The sequence below is a fragment of the Tasmannia lanceolata genome, unplaced genomic scaffold, assembly GCF_043159265.1.
Source record: "Tasmannia lanceolata isolate RefF3 unplaced genomic scaffold, GAP_Taslan_0.1 ptg000002l, whole genome shotgun sequence".
NCBI classification, from domain to species: Eukaryota; Viridiplantae; Streptophyta; class Magnoliopsida; order Canellales; family Winteraceae; genus Tasmannia; species Tasmannia lanceolata.
This window is the reverse complement of record NW_027518679.1, coordinates 17,422,483-17,450,043: the sequence shown is the minus strand read 5'-3', so window position 1 is coordinate 17,450,043 and position 27,561 is coordinate 17,422,483. Positions and strand designations below refer to the sequence as shown.

General features: G+C 38.2%; 1 protein-coding gene across 1 annotated transcript; it reads right to left on the bottom strand.

Annotated features, from left to right (window-relative positions):
* Positions 1 to 3,463: 3,463 nt before the first annotated feature.
* LOC143882607 (protein argonaute 4A-like) lies at positions 3,464 to 22,156 on the bottom strand. Its single transcript, XM_077386076.1, has 23 exons — positions 22,024 to 22,156; positions 18,676 to 18,924; positions 18,356 to 18,561; positions 18,034 to 18,258; positions 17,824 to 17,960; positions 17,614 to 17,711; positions 17,422 to 17,519; positions 17,114 to 17,282; positions 16,909 to 17,025; positions 16,688 to 16,795; positions 16,482 to 16,544; positions 13,391 to 13,504; positions 13,144 to 13,309; positions 12,955 to 13,070; positions 12,667 to 12,804; positions 12,329 to 12,474; positions 11,331 to 11,396; positions 9,181 to 9,244; positions 8,937 to 9,048; positions 8,584 to 8,657; positions 5,940 to 6,034; positions 5,799 to 5,830; positions 3,464 to 3,810 (listed from the first exon to the last, which is right to left on the bottom strand). The coding sequence occupies exons 2-23, from the start codon at positions 18,913 to 18,915 to the stop codon at positions 3,635 to 3,637; spliced, it is 2,760 nt and encodes a 919-aa protein (XP_077242191.1). The 5' UTR covers positions 18,916 to 18,924; positions 22,024 to 22,156; the 3' UTR covers positions 3,464 to 3,634.
* Positions 22,157 to 27,561: the final 5,405 nt, after the last annotated feature.

Sequence of the window (27,561 nt, the reverse complement as noted above, 5' to 3'; positions counted from 1 at the left end):
GGCTCAACTTGCTAAAAACTCAGCTCGGACTCGTTCCTTTACTAAACGAGCCGAGCCGAGCCGAGCTTGAACTTTGTTGAATTTTGGCGAGCCGAGCACGAGCCCATAGTAAAAAGCTCGTCACGAACACTAGCCGAACACGAGCCGACGCTCAAACTAAGCGAGCAGAGCACGAACACCCTAAAGTTCGGCTCGGCTTGGCTCATTTGCAGCCCTAAACATGTTTAGTAGATATCATTAGCATTCTTGGCCAATGCTATCACGGATCCAATGGTGGGCTCCACCCTATCAAAACATGAGGTGCAAAATCGCAGGCCCCCTCCCTATTCCTTGGTTTGTGGGCCCTACCCTATGCATTGTTTCTGCGGAGATGGCGGCGTACAGAATCAAGACGTGTAAATCGGCCAGGACCACCATTTTAACTAATCGGATAGATCCCTAGCCCTAGTCGTTTAGGTGGAGATGGTGGGCCCCATAATCAAGACATGATCTGTAAAATGGTCTGCATGATCCCAGGGATCCATTCGATCAGCTAACGTGGTGACCATGATCGAACACAGAAAGTGGGATCCAACAGAGTAGTTAAAACGGTGGATTCAGTCTAGGCTTAATTTCATTTTTCCACTATTTCAGATGAGTGAAAATAATCACTGAAATAGTAGGTAAAACCAAGGTATTAAATTTTGGTTTCAAAATGCGTTTCAGTCCTCACAGAAACTGAAATTTCAGCAGACGAAATCTATCGAAATCAAATAATGGTACGAAATTTCGGTTTTCAGCTGAACCAGCTCCTATATATAGAGATACACTAGGGTTATTGACTGGTTAATGGACTCAACCCCATGTAGGCCCACTACACCGGTCCATTATCTTATTGGGCTTATATTAGAACATAATTAGGGTTATACTATATACCCAACAATCTACTCCTATGTTCTACATATAGCACAATCCAATAAATAGATAATGTGATGTCCAAACAAAATATTGAATCATCCATTGTTTCATTCATTCATTTGCCTGTTTTTCAAGTGATGATAGTTGGAATGTTCTCTAACTATGGAAAGATGAATTCTCGCCCCATCATCATACACTAATTATCCACTTTATTTGCCTCAGTCACTCCGGGGAATCCCCATGCGCACTTCTCATTAGACCTGGCAAACGGGCGGGCCGGGCCGGATTTGACCCGGCCCGTACGGGTCCGGGTCAAACGGGCCGGGTCAAAGTGACCCGGAAAATTCTACGGGTCATTGACATTGGACCCGCACCCGGCCCGTACGGGCCGGGTCGACCCGCGGGTCACCCGGATTTTTGACGTATTTTTTAAGAGTTTTTTATTTATTTAGGGATTTGCTAGCCACCTTCTCCTGGGCTATTTTTCGGCTTGTAGCCCCTCCTTTGCTGCAAAGATTGGGTGAAGTACGGTCTAGGGCAAAGGTTGCTAGCAACAAAGAGAATAAAGAGAAGTAATCATTACGGATTTTTGAAATATTCTCAGAATTTCTAAGTTTGAAATGAAAAATTACCGTAAAAAGGTCAAAAGTAAAAAAATTACATATAAAATATGACAATTACCGAGAAAACTACGGAAAAAAGTAAAAAAAACCGTCTTTTGCACTTTTTTACAGGCACCCGCGGGTCCACCCGACCCGGCCCACTTTTGACGGGCCGGGTGGACCCGCGGGTCAATTTCTAACGGGTCACCAACAGGTGACCCGGACCCGTAAATTTACGTGCGGGCCGGGTGGACCCGCGGGTCCGGGTCACTTTTTGCCAGGTCTACTTCTCATCCTCAGCAACAGGAAGGGATAGAGACGAAATGCTTGGTGAATCAGTCAATCCGGTCAAAAACATCACCATATCAAAAAAGATCCGTAATCCAACTGAAAACAATAATACTTTTAAGAATAACCAAGAGTTTTATAAATAATTTAAACTCAAACAAAGAAGCCAATTTCGTCGGTCTCAACCGAAACCCGAAATTTTGGATTTCGGTCAAAATTTAAAACCCCGTAAAACTGAATTAGTTAAAGTTGGCAACAAAACATAATCATAATTAAAAATTAAAAGCTACCAGCGTCCAAAAGAAATTTCATAGGTGGCAAAACCAATTTTCTAGTGGAAAAACTTTTTCAATAAATTTTTTTCCTAGAAAAAGTGAAGGACATCCAAAAGAAACATGCCTAGCATATGCTATATAGACAGATTGATATCAAAAACCAATTTGCCTTTTTTCAGTAGAATTCTCAGTCCCAAGTGACTGCGGAAAGCCACCAGGACGAATGAATTCCTTTAGGGTCCAATAAGACTTCCTTTCGAGCAATACAGGAGCATACTGAGACTCCTAACTTTGGGACTATTCTCAAAATCCAAAACAAATGGATCCTTAGCAAATAAATGATTTGGATTGTTGAGAAGTGGGCCTACTTGCACTTTTACCTCTAAAACTATCATTGAAACCATCACAGAAAATCTATATCCTGTAGGGGTGCAACTCCAACCCAAACCTGACCCGAGTTCAACCCGACCCAACCCGAGATTTTAAGCTTAGTAAATTTCAGTCAGGTCGGGTTGCCCAAGCCCCAAGCCCCAAGCCCTCAACCCGAACTCAACCCGAACCTAACCCAAACTCAACCCGACTTCTTTTTTTTCAGGTTGAACCTGATCCGAGTTGCACCCCTGTACAAAGAAAAAAAGACCAATACAGCTTGAGAAGAATTTTTTTCTACCCAACAATTCAAGCAACCATACAAAGGTTTTTTTTTTTCCCACCATATCTCCTAGGGTATTTTTTTCTCCCACATAACCAAACATGGGATTTTTATTTTACCAGGATACTTCCAGGACTTTTTTTTCCCACCTATCTTTCAGGGTATTTTTTTCTCCCACATAACTCCCGGGACCAAAAAAAACCTGGCAAACATACAGAGCATAAGATATTCTAGGGACTTTTGGTAAACTCCTGCCCCTGTACAAATGTTGACCAATACAGCTGACCAAGCCCCAGCTAGACGATATATCTAAAAGGGTAAACAATAATGGGTAATCAAAATCAGAGATCCAACAAGCGGGGAATAATGTAAAGAGAGGGGTTGTAAGTGTGAGAGAAAGATGGGATGCGGCTAAGAGAATGAAAGGGTGGGTGGGCTATACTGTGTACATGCGACGGATTTAAAAGAGTATATAGGGTATGTTTCGGAAAATAGGGGGTTGGGTTAGACGATGTATAAGAGAAAGGAAGTTACAAAGGGGAGTAAAAGGTGCAAGGGGTATGGTTGACAGAGATGGGCTATCTTGTGGGTATTAATGGCAATACAAGAGAATTGCCTTACTATCAAGGCCCCATACGTTGGATAAAAGCAAATTAGCATTTGCCTTCTATTGCTGCTTAGATTACCAGTTTCCATACTACCATATCAAAGACGACATCCATGTAGATATTTCATGCGCCCGCATGTACTAGTACTAAAACTTAAATCCTTTCAAAAACCAGCAAAAAGATTCAAATCTGTGGTCCGCTATCCATGCCTAAATGTTGGCTTAATGGGAATATATACAGCGGTGTTAATCCCATTGCCAACAATCAAAATATCCCAAACGAAAAAATAGTTTTCCACATGTATCACAACTCTTAGCAAAAGAACATTGAACTGCTCACATTCGGATGCAACACGGGCAGTTGCTGCACAGGAACTGGGCCAGCAGATGTCATACCCCCGTGACCTGATGATGTTTCCGACATATCCTCGAACTTTATAAATTGTGACATTTGCGATGCAGCCAAATGAGCGTAACATATTGGTGCCACTGCAAACAAGAGCAACTCATTAGATTTAGTATTCATGTCAATGGCTGAACAAGAAGTACCAACTAAAATAGAGGGTATGTGATGCAGCACCGTGAAGAAAAGTTGAGAAAAGGGGAGAGAAATAGACGAATAGGGAAAAAAGAGATGAAGATAACCTGAAGAAGAGACGAATGTAGGGAGAGAAGAGAAGAAAACCAGAATTAGAGGGAGAAGAATATTTATTCAATATCAATAATCATCAAAAGTTACAAAATAAACTGTAAAGAGGCCAATATATACAGGCAAATAAACAACCTAAAAGATAGAAACCTTCTAAAATAAGAATTCCTATGCTCCGTTTGGTTGCCAGTTAAATTTTTGCCCCAGGCAGTTTTAGTAAAATTTTGGTCCCATCCCATGTTTGGTGGCCTTTTAGCACTAGGTTTTTTTTAATCCCACTCTTGTAATGATTGCTTGTGTGGTGAATTTTTTAATCCCACTTTTGTAATGATTGCCTTTTCATCCCATCCCAAAATAATCCCAGGAACAAAAATAAACTAGGAAGCACGAGTACTCTCCCAGGGCTCCCGCACCCGCACCTGACACGTATGGGGTGCGGGTACGCCCCGGGTACGTACCCCATTTTTTTATAAAAAAAAAAAAAAACAGTTTTGGTTGTTGGGTGCGTGTCGGGTGCGCACCACGCGTACCCGACACGTCCTGCTTCTTCCTGCTGCTTCTCTTTCCTCTCATGTACTTCTCTCTACTTTCCTGTACTCGGTATTTACATATAAACCATTTAAGTAAATGTCATTTACTTAAGATTTACATGTAAATAACAGAATACCCCCCTTTTGGACACCCAAATCTAAAAGGAAAAAAAGTCAACTCTCCAGTTCTAGTACAAGATTCAAAGAAAAAGGGTCGGGTCAAAATTTTAACTTTCTTAACTTCCAAACGGTGGGGTATTTTTCAAATTTTAAAAATTCAAAAAATCTATTTTGTCTAAACATTATTAAATCCCAAAAGTCCGATAAAAAAAATCTCATAATTTGATCTCTAAAAATTATTCATCTTGTCAGGCACTGGTCAAAGACTTTTTTTTCTAATGAATGATGTATTGATGCCTCATTTTATGAAATATGGAACTTAATCACTTATGAAATGAAGTGTAATATTAGAATTTTCATTTTGGTGATGTTATTGTTATTTGATTGCTCTACAATTATTATTATTTTAATTTTTATAAATATATAATAAAATATTAAAATATATTATTATATTCGGCGTACCCGAACGTACCCGCAGCCGGTTTTTTTGGCAAATCACGTACCCGTGTCGTGTCGTACCCGCACCCCGTACCCGTGCTTCATAGAAAATAAACCCAGGAACCAAAAATAAGCTTGAGAAAACAAATTTTCTTCCCAACAGTTCAAGCAACCAAACAAAGTTTTTTTTTTCCCACCATAGTCTGGTTAACCAAACATGGGTTTTTTGTTTTAGTGGGATACTTCTAGGACTTTTTTTTTCCCACCAATCTCCTGGGATTTTTTTTCTCCCACATAAATCCCAGGAACCAAAAAAAACACAGCAACCAAACAGAGCTAAAAGAGTAAACTTCTAAATTCTAAATAACATAGAAAATAAATGCCTAAAAACTAAATAACATGGAAAATAAATCCTAATAGGCAAATATGCCACTTATTGGCCTATTATCTGCATCAGTATGTCCTTCCGAATCGAGAAGGATCCCTTTTGGTATGAACTACTAAAAAATACACAATATAGGGTGCAACTTGGGTTGGGAAGGGCTGAGCTTCTGCTAAAAAGTGAATTGGAATCAACCAGAACCCGACCAATCTCACAGTAAAAGCTCAACCCAAGTTGCACCTCTAGTTATATGGGCGATATAATTAAAACACCCATGTAAACTTTTGTTTCGAGACGTGGACCAAACACTACATAAAAGAAACCAGTAACTCTAAGAAAAGAAAGACTCGTTACTTACCAACTGAAATGGCAGTAGTGCTCCTTTGGTACCTGTAGAATGCAGAGAAATTTCGGTGGTCATTTCAATTTTGACCTGACATGTACAATTTTCATAAAGAACTGATAACGTGTTGGAGAACACATGTTGGGAACTACTTACACGTATGACAGAGAATGCACGAGTTCCTGCAAATCATCAGGAGAGAATCCAATTTCATCCAGCAGGACATGATAATGGGTTGGGCGAGTTGTACCCTGTTGATAGTAATGCAGCAAAATTAGTAAGCTCAGTAATAGTTTCCCTGTTGATAGTAATGCAGCAAAATTAGTAAGCTCAGTAATAGTTTCGACATCACATTCTGAAAGTGGCATAACCATTTGCCACCACAATACACAACTATTCTTAAAATCGAATATAATAACAATCACCACCAAAGCAGGTGGGACCTTAGAAATAGAATATGCTAAGGCCCAGTTTGTTTTGGATATTGGCAATGGGATGTGAGTCCAAAACTGATTAGATGGGCCAGATGAAAGCTGAGTGGGAAGAATGGGACTGTTGAGGACAGGTCCAACAGTGTAGCTCCGATAATATGAAATGTACATGTTGAATTTTCTGCCAGCTTGTGTAAGCTGTGAATTAAGTAATGGACATAAACAACACAGCATTTAGGCATGAAGCTCAGATTGTGTTCATGGAGCATATGAGCTCAGATCGTTCTGATCTGAAATGTTACAAATGATGTATATCTTGTAATGTTTGCAAGACTTCAAATCGACAAAAGCACACAGAACTGAATGTATAGATTCATGCTTGTGATCTGTTCCAGAATTTTTAGATCTAAGATGAAGAGAAATAGCAGACTTCAAGATGTCAAGAACTCCTAATATTTCACTCATATGGCAGTGGAAACTTATCTTAGATTACAGAAACTCTAAACAAATTTAACTTGGGGACAGAAACTCATAGACAGCAGAAAATTATAAGGAACAAAGATGTAGAATAGTACTGCAACTGAAATAGAACGATTACATTCTAGATGAGGAGGAAAAGTGAAAATCCTACTTGAAGAATTCTTCACAATCTCCTTCCAAGGAGGAGTCTCCAAAAGCTCAAAGCTCTCTCTCAAAACTCACCAAACGCACTTAAAAAATGACAATTCTGGACTGAAATGAAATCCCAGCACTTGTGCCCATACTTATAGGCATTCTTGGAATGTTCTAAAGTGGGTTTTTTCTCCTGTTTAGAGTTCTATATCAAAGGAGAGAAATTTCCTTTCTCTGCAGAAACCGAACCTAGAGGGTTTCATCAAAAGCAAATTGCCCATGTTTTATCAACAGCAACTAGGGGAGCCGACAGTTGCAGACAAACTGAGGCTCTTACATTCGAGATTAGAGAGAGGGATAATATGTGTGTGTGTGTGTGTGTGTGTGTGTGTGTGTGTGAGAGAGAGAGAGAGAGACGCCCAACTTTCACACGGATTTCACCTTTTTCCTACTTCTGAGGAAAGAGCAACAACTCTAATTTAGAAAATTCGACCCCGACAAGGACTGTTGTCGTGACAGGGAAAACCAAACGAACAACAATGGGAAAGGGAAAATGCAACCATTTTCCCTCTCTTTTCCAATAATACCAAAATTCGATGGCAACCAAACAGACCTTGATTTCATAGCATTATATTCTCATTTCTTCATGCCACAGGTTCGTTCTCCTTCCTGCCACAAGTTCACAACTAATGACATTTTACTTCTGCTTTTATTTTTCTGAAATGCATGTAGGATATCTGCCATGTAATTCTGCTCATAACCCAAGTGTTTGTCTAATAGTTCTACTGTGAGCATCCACAAGTAAGAACTTCATCCCTGTAAGATCAACATCAGCCTCTGCCAAATCAAAGTCGGGACCATCCCCAGACATCTCTGTTGGATCAGGCTGACTATACACCATGACCTCAGTCTATGCATTAGGTTCCTCTAGCTCGTCCTCCACTAGATCAACTTCCAAATCAGCTCCTAAAATTCCTCCTCTACTCCTCTTGTGAAAGGTTCCTCCTCAGCCTCATCCTCCTCACAACTAACCTCAGGTGGTGAAGGGGATGATGCACAAATATGGGTCCCTCCCTCCCTGTCTGTCCCAACAGGCTTCGGCTGCCATTTTCCCTTGCTGAGCCTTCCAGGGGTCCCCACGGACACTCTTAAGAAGTCGCGACATACTTCCTCCCATCAGCGGAAAGAGGTTCTCCCATGGCATGTTGCGCTCCGTCAATGCAAATGCACATGGACTCAACACGAAGGGCCACAGTCTCTCAGGCACAAAAGATAGTCTCCCAGTGGCACAGACCGTAACTCACGTGATGCATCTTAATGGCAATGATCCAATAGATGGAATAGATCTCGCAATCACCATAGCAGAAGAATTGGGGATTGACAGGATCATCTCACAATCACCATCGATACAAATAACCATTGTCCGGCTCGTCAGTAGTCACAGGACTCAACTGAGCGATGTCCAAATGACAACATCCAAAAGGGCAAGAATAGAAGAAATGCCCCAAAACAAGCAGGGCCTAAAAGAATAAATAATTAAGAGTTGATGCCCAAGAAGTAGAAAAGCACTAAACTTAGACAGATGATGGGCATAAATGAGGGGGGAATACAAAACTTTGTGACTTAACTAAATTCAAATGGAATAACAAGGTGTGCCATGTTTCAAGCGATTATGAGAGAAAAATTATAACAACACAAGAATACAATTCAAAAAACAAAAAACAAATAACAAGAAAGATCTATATCCCAAAACTTACAATCATTCCGGCATGTGCACACATATAAAAATCATTGTTTCGAGGATGACACACTTTGTTGTCAACAACTGTACCTGCACATGAATAAACAAAACAAAAGAAGACATCAGAATAGTGCAATTTGCACCATGTGGCACTTGTTATAATTTGCAAATTGCCATGATAGTTGATGGTTCCTAATGCTACGGGTATCCATGTACATGATAGATATGAGGCTAGAAAATCCCATACGAGATCCTCACCATACTGGATACTCTATATCCTAAAAATATACACCCTTGTCTACAACCAAGGTGATCAAATGACGGTTTTTCCATTTCTCTGTTTCTTGAGAAGTTCATGAATAGACTAACCAGGTGGAACATTATCGGGAGACCCAGGCTGAAAAAATTTGGTATGGTGGTTTTTCTGGGCAACAATAACAGTGAACCTAGGATCCCACTTCTCATCAAGAAACTTACAAGCCTGCAACAAATTAAAAAAATAAAGTATCACAATATGAAAAATTGGTGTATTACAGAGATGTTAAGAATTAAACAGAAACAGTTTCTTTGATAGTTTCATTATCAGAGAGGAAATTTGTATTAGAAAGAGAACCTCAATGATTTGATCCAATTCAATGTTTAGGACTTGGTTGAACTGGGATTCACTGACACCGTCCCTGAAGTGTAATGTTTTATCAGTCAACAGCCGCACCAAATAAGTACCACAAAATGAAGAAAGCCAGAATCAACAGAGAGAAAACATAGAACATGAGAACTTACGTTGAGAGGGGAAATTATATTCTACAAAAATATAATTTCCTATGGATATGGCCTAGCCGTAACAAAAGCATCTAACATCACCTATGACATGCCTAATTAATAATAATAGCAATATCTGAGTGAATATTCCCAAAACTCTTAGCGCCATAGACTGGTTTCCTAATGCTTGGAGTTTCTTCTAAAACTAAAGTTTGAATTATGCATATGGTTTTTATGATTGCTGCAAGCACAGGCCACATTTTTAAAGAATGTCAAGTTATACAAGATTTCAGGAAACACTTAAATCAGGCTACTAGATAAAAACCCAACAAATCTTCTATTTCTTCATTTCAGTTTTATTGATCACACTCTGATATCCACACTCCATCATTTTGTAGCTGCATACTTTATGAGGACATGTAGCGGAGATGCGAATGCTTAGATGGATGTGCAGCCATACAAGGTTGACAGAATTAAAAATGAAGACATCCCGTAAAAAGGTGGGGTGGCACCAATTGAGGAGAAGATGAGAGAGCACCGCTTAAGATGGTTTGGGCATATCCAACTTAGGCCTTTCGATGCTCCAGTGAGAAGTGATTCATGCCAAATTGAGGGAGTAAAAAGAGGTAGGGGCAGACCGAAAACAACTTGGGTAGAAACAGTGAGGAAAGACTAGATGGATAGGAACATAACAGAGAACATGACCTTGGATAGGAGAGAATGGAAGAAAATGATCCATGTAGACGAACCCAACAAGTGTCAGGATTAGACTTGTCAATTTGAGCCGGGTAGACCCTTTAAACTTCTTCGTGAAAATTTTCCAAAGGATTCATTAGCTGACCCTAACTAGTTGGGACAAAGGCTTGAGTTGAGTTGAGTTGAGTTGAGGAGAGGAGAGGAGTTGAGTTTATACTTTCTGCGGACGATAATTGAATTTGGATTGTATCAATACTCTGGTCTTGTTTTGTGAAATAATAAAAAAAATTCATTTTAATTGATGAAACTATTCTGATGCCTTCAGATTTGCTTGAATGACCGAGGAAAAATAAGAAAAGTAAGAATTGAGGCGTGGGGACTCTGGATATTGGCTCTCTATCATAAATATATATTTCTAAGGTGAACCTTTTCTCTTCTTAGTTCTTACATTCAATTGATTGGGACTGAAAACGGAAAACAACATTTTCAAAGGTGAACATTCTGTCTTCTTAAATCAACATTTTGACATTCATTATTTCCTTCAAACTTTAGACCAAAAAATGGAAAGATATTATGATTTATATCATATAAAGTTGCTTTTTTCTCACAAAAAATCCTACCTTAATTTGGTATAAATCGAAAAACACTGCAAATCAAAGAAACACTTTTTTTCCTCTTAACTCTGTGGTATTCACAATTAGTAGGGGTCCTTGAGGGGAGATTGGTCTTTGTACTTTCTTATACTTCATTACATTGTACTTCTTTATTGACTATTCCAGACATGTGCCACAACGCATGTTACTAGGTGTTTGATGTGATTAAGCTATTATAGATGGCTTTCATGTGACGATTATTTGTATTTATTCTAGCATTTCCTAAAGTTTCATCTTCAAATTATATCATTTGCATGTATTTCCATATGTTTCCGTGATTTTACAAGATTTCCACTGAAACCGAAATGTTTTTGTTCCTGTGCCGATTGACCAAAATTTAAAATCTTGGTTACTAGCCTAATACTTCCTAATACAATATTTATCTCATCCCTATCTAGGTTCCACAACCAATGTTACCTGGAACAATATAAGCATTAAACAAGGTAGTCCGAGAACCCATGTGACCATTAAAATAATAAACATGCAACAGGGAAATTTTTTTGAACAGGGCTGCTTAGAACAATATCGGATGGAATGAACAAGGTCCAAATAAAAGTGCCTAGGGAAATTTTTGAATGGGTAGCTTAGTATAAGATCAGATGCCATGAGCAGACTCCAAATATAAGTGCGTGGATATGGCTTAGCATTAACATACCTGAAAATAATAATTTGATCCGGCTTTCTTTTCCCCGAACTTGTATAGAAATCCAACAATAGCTCCCTGAAATTCCATGGTGATTAATATCCCTAAAATCTAAGCATCAAAACCTATGTTGCATGGATTCTTTGCCCCCCTATGCCGAATCCATGTCGACACGTCTCCGCATCCGAATCGGACATGGATTCACGTGGGACACACCCGGATTCTTGTTGTAGCCGTGTCCCACACGAATCCAATTTTTTCAGGCGAATCCGATTCATCTCTGTCTCTTTTGAAATGCAAATCCTGTATATTTTCCGTTCAAACATATTTTCTTCTTAACTTTTTTATATGAAAGCACAGCCCATACTCTTTTATTAAAAACCCTAGCGCCTCAACCCTCGAACATCGACCCCCTTCTTCCTTCAACTCTCTTAATACAAAACTCACCTCAACCCTTTACCCTCAATTTTTTCATGAATATATATATATATATATATATATATAACTTTTAAATTTTGAAAATTTTATTTTATTTAAAAATTACTGAATCCGAATCCTACTTTTGGGGGTTTGCCGAATCCAACACCTCAAATGCGTGTCGGATCCCGACACACGAATCCGAATCCATGCAACACTGATCAAAACTAAAAGCCACGATGAGAAAGCACCGAGTTCAAAGAACAGACTTAGTGCCAAACTAATATGTCCACGGGCTTCATGTGGAAGTATAGATCACGCAATCCACCAAGGTCGGTTGGGGACTGCATAAGACAGGATGGTATCCCTGTCTTTACACAGATGCATCCATCATTTCCACTGATGCCAGTCCTAGAATAACCAATTTGGTACACTTGGCCGATTTCCTTCTTCCTTTGAATAAGCCAAGGATAATTTATATGTAAGAGTCGGTGTTTAACGTATTTTTTTCATTAGGTATTGGTGCCCCTAATTTGGTACATGTGCTACACTCCAGAATTTCTACCAACAAGAATAATGACCAAGAGAGTCACCTAATTATGCCTATATCCTTCATGCCTATATTCTCGTCATCTGGTACTAGCTTAAATAGAGAATCGATCATTTCAACCTTAGGTGATTGTGTCCGCACCGATGCTCTATAACGAGAAATCAAGGGCCACTGCCTGGAACTGACAACCTAAGAATTACCAAAAAAACATATACAAAACAGTGAATATCAGAAGTGAGAGATTACTGGGTATAGGAAGTGTGTATAAGAACGTGTCATGACAAAAGCACACATAATTACACACGCAAACTGCAAACTGCAAACATTTACTGTTAATAACCAAATGGATAATGATCTGATATGCAAGGCACAGTATGTTACCGCTGCAATGGATGGCACATCAGATTGACCAGGGGAGCCATGTGAGACATCCATCCCGAGGATAATTGTAGGAATCTTTGAAATCAGCGGAATTGAAGGTGATTGTTCAATAGCTAGCAAAGAATTCATACCGCCAAGCTGTAGGGGAACGGAAAAGATGAATAACATGATCATAAATATGAGCAAAAAAATTATCATTTAAAAAAAAAAGATATGAGCAAAAAAAATCAGAAAAAACAAAAGGCGTCATGGGATTCAGCTGTGCCAAGTATTTCCAAAATAACTCACTTTCGCATTGATCTTCAACAGGACATTCGTTAGATACTGGTCATTGATTCTTGCTGTAGGTGCAATGCACTGAGTTGCAACTCCAAAGTCCGAAAGATTCTTTCGCTTCCATGGACCTAGGAGATGAAATAAACTCATTTAGCATGAGAAGATAATAGTACTTGATACAAAGGCATCACATCACCCAACCATAAATGTCGGAATTTTTTCTCTCGGAAAGAATGCAGAGAATAAACTGTGGCGCTCCAGGGAGCTTTGATTGCATCTGTTCACACATCTTGTCCACTCTGACAGTAGGTGGAGCACGCCTCCACTGAGGACTCTCCTCAAAAACATCAAATGGAGGATTGATAATCTGCAAAGCAAGTAAATGGTAAGTGTCCAAGAAAATCTTGATGAGTCATGGTAAGTGACAACCAACAATGGAAGAACCTACAACTCCTTTCTGCCCTCCACATCTAATCAGGTCCTGACAAAGATTCTGTGTATTACAACGGGCGGAGAAGTTTACAACAACCCAGCGCTCTATCCTAGTTGGTTCCAATAGTTTCTACAAAAGAGAAATGTGAATTGTAGAAACAGGTTAATCTTGTATGCTTAGCATGCATCATTAAAAGCCCAACCCAATTCAAGGTAAATTTTGGTTGGATACATAAATGCCACCATTCCAACAAAACAACACAATTATGCAACTTCATGTGACCAGGATCAGTTCAAGCTGTAAATACATTCAATTCTTAAGATTTTTCAGGTCTACCCTTTTGGCATTTATAGCCACATTTAACAATATCTGATTGAACAAGTAAATAACTAATATTACTAAAAAAATAACTTATATTCATGACTAGGTGATAATTATTGACATGAACCTTGTTAGGCATAATATAACATGTGGTGCTATAACATGTGGGCGTATACTTATACCCAAGGTTTTAAATTTCGATTTCGGGTGAAATTTAGGTCCTTCCAGAAACAGAAATTTCTGCCGAAACCACGAAATTTCGTAAAAGCAGTCAAAATATCGTTTTTTTAGACCGAAATTACTGAAATTTAGGTAATTTCGGTCAAAATTTGGTAAAGGATTAAAAAATATTATTTTCTCTATTATTTCGCCAAAATTTCAGAAATTTCGACCGAAATTTGGGACATTTCGGAAATTTCGGTTTCAGGTCAATTTCGGTTCGGTCCCGACCGAAATCCGAAATTTCGGATTTCAGTCGAAATTTAAAACCATGCTTATACCTAGATATAAGTATAGGCCCATTGTAGCAAGCCCGACACAATACACCACAAATATGAAATTTTATTGATTATAAAAGAATATGGCTTCCCTCAACAACCTGACCAGGTATACACAAACATCAAATATAATACACTGCCAGACAGTATTATGCCTCTAATGAGCATCATCTCCTGACAGTATAGCTGGTATATTCATAGTGCTCCTCGCCACTACGATATATATAGCAAGATGGGAGCCGTCATGGACACTTCTCCTTCGTTTTCTCTCTTCAAATTTACACTCCAGCCCTTGCATTTCATAAATTTCCTCCCTGATGTGGCACCTGTCTTTTGCTTAAATTTTTAATGCCCATTCCTCCATCAGACGTGTCCCACATTCAATTTCATCTCGAGAAGAGACAACCAACCCATCTACCCCCCCACCCACCCACCAAATCCCACGGCCCTTCCCAAAACCCTAACCCTCTCCAATACCACCGCAACCGCCCCTTGCCCTCCCCCTCTCTCTCATCACAAGGAAGTCGACGACGGAAACTGACATGGCATTGCATCTATGTATTACAAGGGTGAGCCATGCGACTGGTGGAGAACCCTCTCTCTCTTTCCTTAGAGATCTTCGAGATCTTCAACAGCTTCGACATTTTTTACAACACCACCTCTGATTGCCTCGACCATGGTTTCAAAAGCAACACCTTATGCATAATACCCTTTCTCATTTTCCCTTTTCCTGTTCTTGTCTAGGGTTTTGAAACTTATTTCAAAAGGCCTTGACACAAGGCCAATCACATGAAGCATTGGGTTGACTCCTTTTACAGGGGAAGAAGGGTGTATGTGTTGGATCTGCCAGGAGATGACAATTCGGCTTTGGATGATTGGAGTATGGTGCTGGGGGATCTGAATTAGCAGCTATATGAGTGTGTGTGTGTGTGTGTGTGTGTGTGTGTGTTGGTTTCAAATATATGGCACTCAGTCGAACTAAATATCATTTTTCTTCTTCATTTAGTGATTATATGTAAGGCACATATATGCCATAATACTATTAATTCATTTTTCTGAGGTAAATGCAATTTACAATTTCTGATTTCTATGTCCTCTGTCATATCCTATTAATGGGATACAAGCAGAAAAGAATTGATTAGATTTATTAATCTCATGTTGTGAATTAAAAATAAACAGAAGCATACCCATATACACAATGTTGGAGACGATATCATCTAAACCTAACGTCTTTGTTCCAAAAGAAAATATTGTCTTAATCTTGTCTTATTATTCTTCTTCAAACAAGCTGAAAGAGGGGTTTCTACGTCACCCTAACGTACATGTAGGTTTTAGATGAAAGAATTGGAGAACCAATGTGATGTGATTCGGATGATAATTAAGCAACATGCATGATCTTAATTTTACATCGGACCAAAATACTTAATTCCACACCCACATCCCTGTACTAGGATGTGAAAGGCCCTGTCCACACTCCCATATCCTCCATTTTCATATGAGCATCTGGGTGTCAAACTTATGTTGAAACAAAAACACTGGAGTAAAAGGGAGAAAATATTTAATCATAATATTTCAACTCAAGGAAATTGGTAGTCACTCTTAATATCGACATTGCCAATAATGTCATCCGTCTCATATAATTTGCTTTTACATTTTCACATATAGAATTAGCAACAAAGTAGTACGCCTAGTATTAAGTGTAGCAATAACATTTCAAGAGATGGTATCAACGGGGGGGGGGGGGGGGGGGGGGGGGGGGGGAGTTGCTGACATTGTGTTGCAATTGGTTGTTTTTCTTTATCCTAATTCAGTACACATGGCATGCATGTACATGATCTGGACCATTCATTTGTAAGTCCCAATATCAATGAGATGTGGCCCAAAAAAGACCCTATGGACTATGGAGTGATTTGAACCACCCAATTAGAGGAATTATATGTATTCAATGATGAACATTGGTGAACTTTGGGCTCGTAACACCATGGGACGGGGTGGGTTAACAAATTAACATCAAAATTTTCCACAGAAATAATTTCAGGGTGAGGGGTGGTCTATGAAAAAAACTCCAATGAAAATGAGAATACCAAACATATTAAATTCAGTATACAAATACTGAACCACGACCATCACCGTGACCCCATATGTATAACAACTACCAGATCAAGCGCACTAACTAGGTAAATAATTGAAGTCAGAATCAACAAAAAGAGAAGGGGTGGGTGGTAACATCAAGAATTTTAATTGCATTGTTAGGCGGGTGGGCGGTATCATCAGAAAGTGTAGATTACCTTATTGTTGAAATTCCAACGCCCATTTCTGGGAAAGAAGTCTTCTCCATTACCCGCTTTCAACTGTGGTATATTAAAGATAAACAGAAGCACTTCATTACAAAATTAATGTATCATAGGAAAGATAGTAAAGGTGCTAGAGAAAAATAAAAGACATGAAACCAAAAGGGAACAAGATATTTAAAAAAACAAAAAAAAATAAAAACCTTGGGTGCTGATAGGACACGGGCTTCTACTTGAGTAAAGTGGGAATTAATTGAGATACCACATGCACGTAACATCGGGTCGGCATCATAGTTGTTACTTTTTAATGCCTGCCACAAACCAACTGTAAATACCAAAACCCTAACATGCATTGAAATAAAACTACTTGGTGACTAATAGCTGCAGAAGAGTATAAAAGTCAAAACAATAATAAAACACCTACATCAGTCAAAACCTTCATTCTTTCTTGAGGCTTTTGTCTAGATCTCTCCACAAGAGAAGATCTCTGAAGAGTGGATAAAGACTTTGTATATCGTTGCAATGAAACCAGTGCACAAAGCTAGGAAATGCAAAAGAAAGCTTGATCATCATAGATATCACAAGGCTGCTGAATTATATACAAAACTGGAAAAAAAAGAGATGCTGACCTCCAGTGGGAAATACGTCGGGCGCTTTGGTTTCCCAACATTGATGCATGGCAAAGTTGCAGAATAACTTAATTCTATGTGGCGGTAATTGACAAAATAATCATAGACGGTCACCTCAACAGAATGGACCTCAGCATCACCGTTTCCATTTCTTTGTTTTAGTGTAAATCTACAACATTAAATGTGTACAAGCAGAAAGAGAATTTCAAGAAATGAAGAAAGGAAAAGGGGGAAATTGATTGTTCTATCATTAACTTTGGTCACTTTGCAGAGCAACCAGAATTAGAAAGACAGTTGTGAAAACTTACAACTGCTGATTGCAAGGCAGCTCACTCAATCCTACAATTTTGAATTCATTGTTTGCAGGCTTTGTCTTCACCCTAAGGTTTTTAAGCATCCTTTTTGCCTGTTAACAAATCCAAGCAACCAAAAACTTGAAAACTAGCCACAGGAGAGCTTTAGCAAAACAGGATATGAACTTAAGTACAAAAAGTGCTTACCTTGGACCAGTCAATATCATTGGGATACCTCACATTTTGGTTGGCCAATAGAAAATCTACAACTGGTCCGGGTTTGACTATCATTGTAGTAGACACATCTGTACACAATGGTAGGAGGATGAAAATAATACAGCCGAAGACATACAGATTAGCATACACATAAATGCACATGTAAATGAGACACAATAAATCACAGCTATAAGAGCGTACCAATGTTTAGAGACAAGCCCCCTTGAGTAGTTCGAAAACTAGAATGAAAGCCACGGCAACCTGACACACCACCTCCTAAATCGGTGAAGTTCCGAGGGTCATTGTTGAAGAATGATTGCCTAACTAGAAGGCAACCCCTGCAGCAATAAGCATAGTTAGCACCAATTAAGATGTCAAGCTCACCAACAATGCAAAACTGAAGCAACTTACTGTTTTGATGCATGCTGCCTCAATATGATATCAAGCACTCTTAGCGCTTCTTGAGAGTTATCCGTATCATTCCCTCGTAAAGCATTTGCAATGGATTGCATTGGAATTTTCGCAGCAAAACTTATCTCAACTTTGAATGTCTTTGACTGATATGGACGTCTTAGCCTCTTCCTATCTCCCTCCCCGGGACTGTCATTTCCCCCAGGGCTACCATTTGCAGGAACCCTGGAAACAGGGAAAAACATAAAGTAAAAAAAAAAAATCCAACAGAAGGAAACCATGAAATATACCCTTGAAAATATCAAACAAGACACATTTGTACCTGTTGGAGGAAATATCCTCCAGCACAACAGTGAATTCAAAGTTGTTTTGGGGAAGGGCACCTATAGTAAACAAGCTTTTCTCTCCATCGTAAGCAAAGTCCTTCCTATCAAGTTCAGTATCATATGTCTGCTGAACTCTGTCAATTACTCTTCTCCCAATACCCTTCCCATCTACTGGCTTGCCATCTTCGTAAAACAGGGAAACCTAATAACAACATGAAACAGTTAAAAAGAACAAAAAACATAAATATGTGAAAGTAGCTCATTTCTCAGCAAGTGAACCCCTAAAAAGAAGGCAGCAGAAGAAATAGAAACATACACTGTAGTGAAAAAAATAGCCATCACCCTTAGTAGGAGTAACACTAAAGTGGTTAGTTAGCAAAGGTAACTTGTTCCCTTTACGCCCAAGACCAGGCCTTGCCATTGGCACTCGTTTTGGCTGTGTTTTTGTTACTTTTCTTGGCACTTCAGCAATTTGCTCTGCTTTTATTGGTACAAGATTTGGTGGTATGACCAGAGGCGGGGGTGGTAAAGCCTCTGACGGTTCTGATGGATCCATCTCGTAAATCTTCAGAAGCAAACAGAACAAAATCAATAAAAGCAGAATCTAATACCCCAGTTAATTGAATCTAAACCAATGAAATAAGTTCTTTTTAATGATGGAGACTTTATTGATAATGAAAAGCAGAAGATCTAGTGACCAAGATGGTCAATACAACAAAGAAAAGAAGAATGTGAACAAGCCCTACAAAAGAAAGACAAAGCCTCAAGGAAGGAGAGAATCCTTTTTTTTCACTAGGTAATATGTTAAAAGGACACAAAACCCCACAATAGGACGGCCATTGTTTTTCAGACATATGTCTCAGTTGGCTTAATGAGCAGGCAAGTGCCCGTTCACCTAGTTGCTCATTAATGTAACCGAAAGACATGACAGAAATAAATTGACTGAGAGTGGAACACCATCCTATCTCTGCATCCCCTTATCATTTCCCCATTATAAATTGCAACAATATAACAAATCATCACAGCAAAATGCATATCCACAACTTGCAATACCATTGGAAAAACAGGATAGAAGCTTGTAAACTATAAAAAGAGAAATTTCAAGAACTATAAATCAAAAAACATTGTGTAAAACACAACAGTTTTTAGAATAATCAGTAATGAGGCTCAGATTCAAATGAGGAAACACCCAAGAACCCAATAATTATTCTGTAATGCCCATCCATGCAAGAATCCAGAGTCCAGACACAGAAAATAAGCAGTCATAAACTGAACAATATTAGCAGGGTAACCTAACAACATGAGAAGCACAACCCACACGACATTTTATATTTTTTATTTTTTATGAATTTATATATTTTAAATTATTTTATTTTATCATTTTTCGTGATATAACCTGAAAAATAAACAATTAATATATCCCAAGATTTTCCCCTGCCGAGAAATTCACGTGAATGATATTTGTGACATAGATTTTGCAGTTTGACAAACAACCCAAAAATGAAGAAAAACATCAACTTAAACTACTTTGAAGTGGAGTCTTTAAGGTTAACTACACAAAGAAGCTTCATAAATATAGAAAGCTGGAAAACTAACCTGACAGTGGGCGAAAAAACTAAAAAAAATAAAAAATAGAAGCAGAAAATAATCGTATAAACTATGATTGTTTCACCTAAATATGATTTTCTAATAGCAAAAGTTAAAAAGCAAGATATCATAGGACTTCCAATTTGAAGTAATCTGCATAAATTTACTTTTTCACCACAGTTGGAGAAAGTATGAGAAGTTTATAGCGAAAAATATTTGCAAAAACCTCAAGGAAGAAAGTTAAGTGAAAATCTAAATCAATATCATAACCACCATAGATAAATACAGATGGGGAACTTTGAAAACACACCAATTTAGCTAAAAATGCTTTAGATTAAGATCAAACCCTTCTTAAAAACAAATAACCATACTGTAAAAATCTCATCATCACAGCTTTAGACCTGCTAATAATAGATTATGCATGTAAGCTCCATACCAAAATATGTTACGAAAAATCATTAGCACAGAAACAGAATTAGCATGTCAGAGATTTGTTCTGAACAGTAAATATTGTATATAACTAAAATAAAAGTCCATATTCATCAAAATCTACTTACAAAATCCAAAAGATCCTTTGCATGTCATTAAAAATTGAAAAAATAATGAGAAAATATACAGATCAGAGTTCAAGCCCTAGAATTAGAAACAGGAACCCCAGAAGGCGCCTAAATCATCTCTCTACTCAGACCCCTTGAAAAAACTTTAGCACAAAAAGACTTCATATAGGCAAAAAACATACCTAAACCTCTTATAGAGAACTCTATGTGCTGAAAAAAATCAACCCCATGTCTTTTAAGTATTAAAAAACTTCATATATTAGAATCTTTTTTTTTTTTTTGGTGGGTATATATTAGAAACTTTCTATATACTAATATAGGAGGTTTCCGACGTATATTATATAACACAAGCCAACTTTCTATATACTAATGTAGAAAGTTTCTTAATATTAAGAAATCGCAGAAAAAAAAAAGGAAAACTTATATTACAGAACCCAAACCATTAAGAAAAATCATTTCTCAAACTTCTTGAAATTAAAATATGCCAAAAACACACAGAAACCACAAACCTAAAGATCGAGCACCTCTCTGCTCAGACCCCTTAAAAATCTCTTAATCTCTTAACACAAAGAGAACTCTATGTGCTGAAAAATTCATCCCCATGTCTTTAAGCATTAGAAAACTTCCTAATATAGGAAGTTTCAAACGTATATTACAGAACACAAGCCAACTTTCTATATACTAATATAGGAAGTTTCAAACGTATATTACAGAACACAAGCCAACTTTCTATATACTAAAGTAGAAAGTTTCGTAATATTAAGAATGCGCAAATAAAAGGAAAACTTATATATGCTGAAAAAAATCACCTCCCATGTCTTTAAGCATTAGAAAACTTCCTACATTAGAAACTTTCTATATACAGAAACTTTCCTACATTAGAAACTTCCTAGAATGCTCAACAACAAAAAAAAGGAAAACGTATATTACAGAACCCTAACCCTTAAGAAAAACAACTTCTCAAACTTATTGATATTAAAATATGCAAAAAATAGTCTGAAATCTCAAGGAAGTCGAAGTACCCAAAAAAAAAAAAAAAACCCCATTCATGACTTCAAGAACTGCAAAAAAAATAACAAAACTCAAACACTAAAAAGAAAATTAAAAAAAGGGCGGCACATTTTACTCTGCTGAAACTTCCAAATAATCTCTTGAATCTAGAATGTGTTACAAAAAAAACCAGAAATCGGCTTGAAAATAACCAGAAAACGAATCAAAACCTTAAAAATCTGTTACAATAGCTAAAAACAGTACACCGCAAATCTCAAAGTTCTTTAAAAAAACCTGAAGATCGGCTTGAAAATAACCAGAAAACGCATCAAAACCCTTAAAAATCTGTTACAATTGCTAAAATCAGTATACAGGAAGAAGAAAAAAAATCTAAAAGTTCACACCTAAAATTGTTACCAATGCAGTGTAAGCGAAACACATCAAAATCCCTTACAAACTTTTTACAATAGCAAATAAGAGTACAAAGCAAGAAAAAAAATATAAAAAGTTCCAGAGTTCAGATCTCAAACCCTAATTCTCAGCAAAGAAGAAAGCAAAACCCTAAAAACAGAAAGTGGAATCTCAAAACCACTCTCTCGCTCTCTGCCTCAACAAACACAGCGTCAGTTTTAGAAAGCGCTCCCGCCTCTCCTTAAATAGTCGCTTTCATAGGCGTACGGAATCTGCCAGGCTTAAATGACGAAAACACCCTTATACTGTGACGTATACTTCGTATCTGTCCCCTTTCCTTCGTTTCTATAACAATTTCGACCTTTTCGGAATTGCTAGCGACAAAAGCTGAAAACAGATGGAATGTTCCTGATTCTATACGATGGTACGACAAAGGGAGTACGTCACGTGTAGGTGAGGGTAGTTTCGGAACTTAAAAGTGTAAATGACGAGATTGCCCTAAAATTTTAAACGACGCCCCTTAGCGCCATGTTCTCATTCTTTTTGTGGGTGCGGCGTGATGTTGAGTGTTTTTAAAAAAAGTAAATTGGGCCCCTCATAGGATGATCGAAACCGTTTATTTGTCAATAAAAAAAAGAGTAGTCAAAATACACAATGATCTCTTATGCTATAAACTCAAGGGATTAAATGCACTTTGGTGACGCTGCACAGTAAGGGCGCCCTTTCAGCTGATTTATGCAAAGGCACCCATTAGTTTAAAACTCCTCTATTAAATATAGTAAGCTTTCCTTTAGTAACAAAATACAAGTATGCTAAACTCAAGGGAATTAAATGCCCTTTGGTGATGGGTCACCAATAAATGCGCTCTTTCAGCTGATTTATGCAAAGCACCCTTCAGTTTAGCATTCCTCTATTAAATATAGTAAGCTTTCCTTTAGCTACTAAATATCATATTAATGTAAAGGCATTTCGTGAATGGTCTGTTGCATAGACAAAATCTGCTGAAAAGTGGACGCTAGCAAATCCCTAATGCTCTATTTGGTTGGCTATTTTTAAGGAGATTGAGGGGAGAACATCTTCTTGAGATCTTCTTGAGATTGTTTGGTTGCCTTTTAAAGTCGTTGACCACTAGCACTGTCGGGCGACGGTCGGGTGATGTGGCGTGCTCGAGATCTTCTCTCCAAATTTCTTCAAATCAAAGAAATTTGTGGAGAAGATCTTCGGGAGATCTTTTTGCCCTTATCCCAACCCCCCCCCCCCCCCCCCCCCCCCCAATATTTGCAAGACAAACCAAACAATGTTTCTTTCTTCCACCCTTAATCTCCCCGTTGACTGATTTGTTTTATATCTCCCCTTTGACCGCTGGGATATAGATCTCCCAACAAATTACCGGCATCCAAACAGAGCATAATGTAAATTTCTTTCAAACTGTTAAATATCTTATAAATGTAAATTTCCCCTATAGCTATTAAATACCTTAAATGTACTTATTTTATAATGAGGAAACTTGGGTGGCCACCAATGTACGAAACCTTAAAAATAGAAATTTCCCTTTAAACCCATTAAATATTGTATAAATGTAAATTTGTCTATAGATATCAAATTTTTTATAAGTATAAATTTCTCTATATTTATTAAATATTTTATAAATATAAAACTATTTATAGCAATTAAATTAAATCTTTTTACATAGCAAATAACTAAATAGAAGGAATCTATCTATTAATAGAGGAATGTGTTGGGAAAGTTGCCTTATTTCCCACCCAAGGTGGTTGCTTGGGTGGGAAGGCAAAGGCAAAAATAGAGATTTTTATTTTTAGCTTTTGGGAAAAACTAAACTATAAAAAGAGAAGTGTCGTTCTCTTGGGTTGCGGCGAAGCAAGACGTCTTTGGTGTGTCGGTTGCCAAAGGAGAGAGAAAGGGAGAAGAGGTTTTTCATCTCGGGGTTTTCTCTTGGGTTCTTTTTTGGGTTTATCTCTCACGTTATCTCTTGTGTACGGTCTTGGGTGTGAGAAGCAAGGAAAGGGTTGCGGGTTTATGGGTTTGCAATTAATCCATTGTAATCCTTGTATATTGTTTTTCTCATAGTGGAAGATCGTGTTTGTCACCCGTGGAGTAGGCTTGGCCGAACCACATAAAATATCGGTGTTCATCTTGTGGCTTGTTTGTTTATTTTACTTTTCTATTTAATTTGTGCACCATCGGATCTGATTGCCCGGCGGATTTTCTCACCAAGTGGTAGCAGAACTCAAGCGGAGTAATCGTCGAGGCCGGGTGGAGTGATCGTGGGTGTTGTGGTTGGATCGCGGTTAGAGCGATTTTGGGGAGTATGGATCGAGATCCCTCTCAAAGGTTGACTAGGTGAGTCAACGGGTTGGCAGCTACACATGTGCATTGGTCGTGTTGATCGAATCAGGAGGAGTCATAACCAAGGTGATTCGAGTGTGTGTAGCTGGTACTTCGAGAAGGCCAATGGTGGTTTTCTGCGATAGCGGACCGGTGGCGACATCAACGGAAAATCTTCAGGTGGCTGGGAAATAAGCCAAGGTGGAGATTGTTGGGAAAGTTGCCTTATTTCCCACTCACGGTGGTTGCTTGGGTGGGAAGGCAAAGGCAAAAATAGAGATTTTTATTTTTAGCTTTTGGGGAAAACTAAACTATAAAAAGAGAAGTGTTGTTCTCTTGGGTTGCGGCGAAGCAAGACATCTTTGGTGTGTCGGCTGCCAAATGAGAGAGAAGAAAAAGAGAGAGAAAGGGAGAAGAGGTTTTTCATCTCGGGGTTTACTCTTGGGTTCTTTTTTTGGGTTTATCTCTCGCGTTATCTCTTGTGTACGGTCTTGGGTGTGAGAAGCAAGAAAAGGGTTGCGGGTTTGTGGGTTTGCGATTAATCCATTGTAATCCTTGTATATTGTTTTTCTCACAGTGGAAAATCGTGTTTGTTTCCCGTGGAGTAGGCTTGGCAGAACCACGTAAAATATCGGTGTTCATCTTGTGGCTTGTTTGTTTATTTTACTTTTCCGTTTAATTTGTGCACGATCGGATCGGATTGCCCGGGGGATTTTCTCAACAGAATGATAGAATGAAGGGCGCCCTTGCAAAAACCAGCTACAAGGGTGCTCCTATCAGTCAGTTTCATCAAAGTGCATTTATGGCAAAGCCGTTTTCATTTCTTTCTACGCCATCATAAATGGACTTTGCTGAAAAGAACCAATGTGGATGCCCTTGTAGCTGGTTTTTGCAAGGGCACCCTTCATTCTATCATTCCTCCTATATATATATATATAGAAAATTTTGTAATATGTACAAATATTGTGTACACATTGTCAAGGTGGCAACTGGCCGTGCCGGCCCGCGGCACTCCAGGCACAGCACCGACCCGATTGCTACAGTGACATGGGCCGTGCCGGCACTGCACGAAGACGTGGGCCATGCTGGGACGAACCGACACGGCACGAGAAGCGGCACGGCACGCCCGACACGACAAAAATCAGTGTAAAAGGGAGTTTATGTGGCTGTTTTCTCGTGCCAGCACAGCACGACACTAACTTCGTGCTTATTCGTGCCGGCACGGCACGGCCCGTGGCCAAATCGTGCCGTGCCGTGCCTAGCCCGTGGGCCGTGTGGGCCGTTAATTTTCGTGCCGGGCCGTGCGTTTGCCACCTTGAACACAATGATACCCTAAATAACCTACAAAAAGATAACATAGTTACACAAAAAGAACAATGAAAGACCTAAATAACCTACCTTTTAAACCTAGGAATTTTGTGTCCTACACACGTAAAAAGAAGAACAACAGAAAATTTAGCAGCTCTTTGGATACCAATAAAATTGATCCTTAAGTGTAAATAAGATTATTTGATTTTAACCTTCTTTAAAATGGTACATTAACCATTAATTAAGATGAATATAAATCTATTTATAATCATTAGTTGCATACTTGCATGTGATATGATATGCAAATAAGACTGCGGATGTATGGTCACATGAAAGTAGTTTTTACGGGTATCCAAAGAGGCCCTTAAAGCTTACAAAAAATGTCACGAGACAAAAACACATATTTTTTGCAGGAACATATTCACGCATAGTATGTGCTACTCTTTTCTAGTTACAATAGTTTTAAAAATAATATGGCTAATGGAGTCCAAAGTGACCTCAATCTCTCATTTGTAAATAATACTAACTTCAAGGCAAGTGATGTATTCTTGCCTTTGTTTTACATGGGATAGCCCCCTTTCTAGTGTATTTAAGACTAATCTTTTACACCAGAGGAGGTTGCCCCAAGTACAAAAGGTGAATACATCATTTCCTCTGACTTAAAATAATCTAATTTTCAAATAAGGGTTGATTCTGTTGGTATCCAAAGAGGCCGTGAAGAAATCATGTCAAAAAGACACAACATGTCAATAGTTTTAGTCATCGATGTAGCGAAAATGTCAGTTAGATAATGCAGCTTATGGTTACGACAGAAAAAAAAATCTGATAGAATTTAACCAGTGAATTTAACCAATAACCCAGATAAATTTAAAACTATTTATAATCATTATATGCATGTTATATCACATGCAAGTAAGACTGCATGCATGTAAGATCACATGGAAATAGTTTTTTAGGGGTATCTCATAGTGGGGGAAATGAGCGGAAGCTTCGAAATTTAAAAAAAAAAAATCAAAATTTGGGGCAGATCTTGTACTTTGATGTTCTTCTTGACGAATTCCTCAAGGAAATTCCAAGAATCTTGCAAGGAGATTCAAGATCTCTACAATCCTTACAAACGACAAGGTTAGGGATGAGAAGAATAGAAAAACGGTTGGGATTCTAGCCTTCAATTCTCTATTCCACAAGACAATAAAGGATAATTCTAGTAGAAATTTCAACTCAAGGTGAAAATTTCCCACCAAAACACAAATTTTAGATCTAGATCTGAGATTTTGTTTCAAATTCAAAGAAAGCCCTTACAAATGGACGGAAAAGTCCCTTTTATAGATCACTTAGAAGTAAAATGACCTAACTATCCCTAAGTGAAAGAAAATGACCAAAAAGTACATGAGTAGCTAGAAAATAACCAAACTATCCGTAATGAAGTGAAATGACATAAAAGGACTAATCAAACAAGTCTAATGACTAAACCACCCTACAACATAAAAAAGTAGCACAAATGGCAAAAGCACACAAAGGAAAACTACTCATGGAGAAAATATGGGCTAATGTAGTAAATCCAGGGGATACTCCTGCGTCAGTATCCAAAGAGGCCCTTAAAGCTTATTAAAAAATGTTATAAAAAACACATTTTTTTGCATGAACATATCCACGCATAGCATGTGCTACTTTCTTCTAGTTATAATAGTTTTAAAAATGATATGGTTAATGTCTTCCAAAGTGACCTCCATCTATCATTCGTAAATAACATTAACTAACTTAAAGGGAAGTGATGTATTCCCCCCTTTATTTTACTTGGGACAGCCACTCTAGAGGGGGTTGTCCCAAGTAAAAAAATGGCAAATACATCATTTCCCACTTAAAATAATCTAATTTTCAAATAAGGGCTGATTATGTTGGGATCCAAAGAGACTATGAAGTAATCATGTCAGCAAGAGACAATGAGTCAACATTTTTATTCATCAAGTACTGAAAATGTCATTTAGAAAATTGTAAAACCC

Excerpts from the sequence above, each read along its gene's own strand:
- LOC143882607 (XM_077386076.1), bottom strand. The coding sequence starts at position 18,915 with ATGGATCCATCAGAACCGTCAGAGGCTTTACCACCCCCGCCTCTGGTC. Across the intron at positions 8,658-8,936 it reads TCCCGATAATGTTCCACCTG|GTACAGTTGTTGACAACAAA; the intron begins GTTAGTCTATTC and ends ATTCATGTGCAG. Across the intron at positions 3,811-5,798 it reads CACTACTGCCATTTCAGTTG|TGGCACCAATATGTTACGCT; the intron begins GTAAGTAACGAG and ends TCTTGTTTGCAG.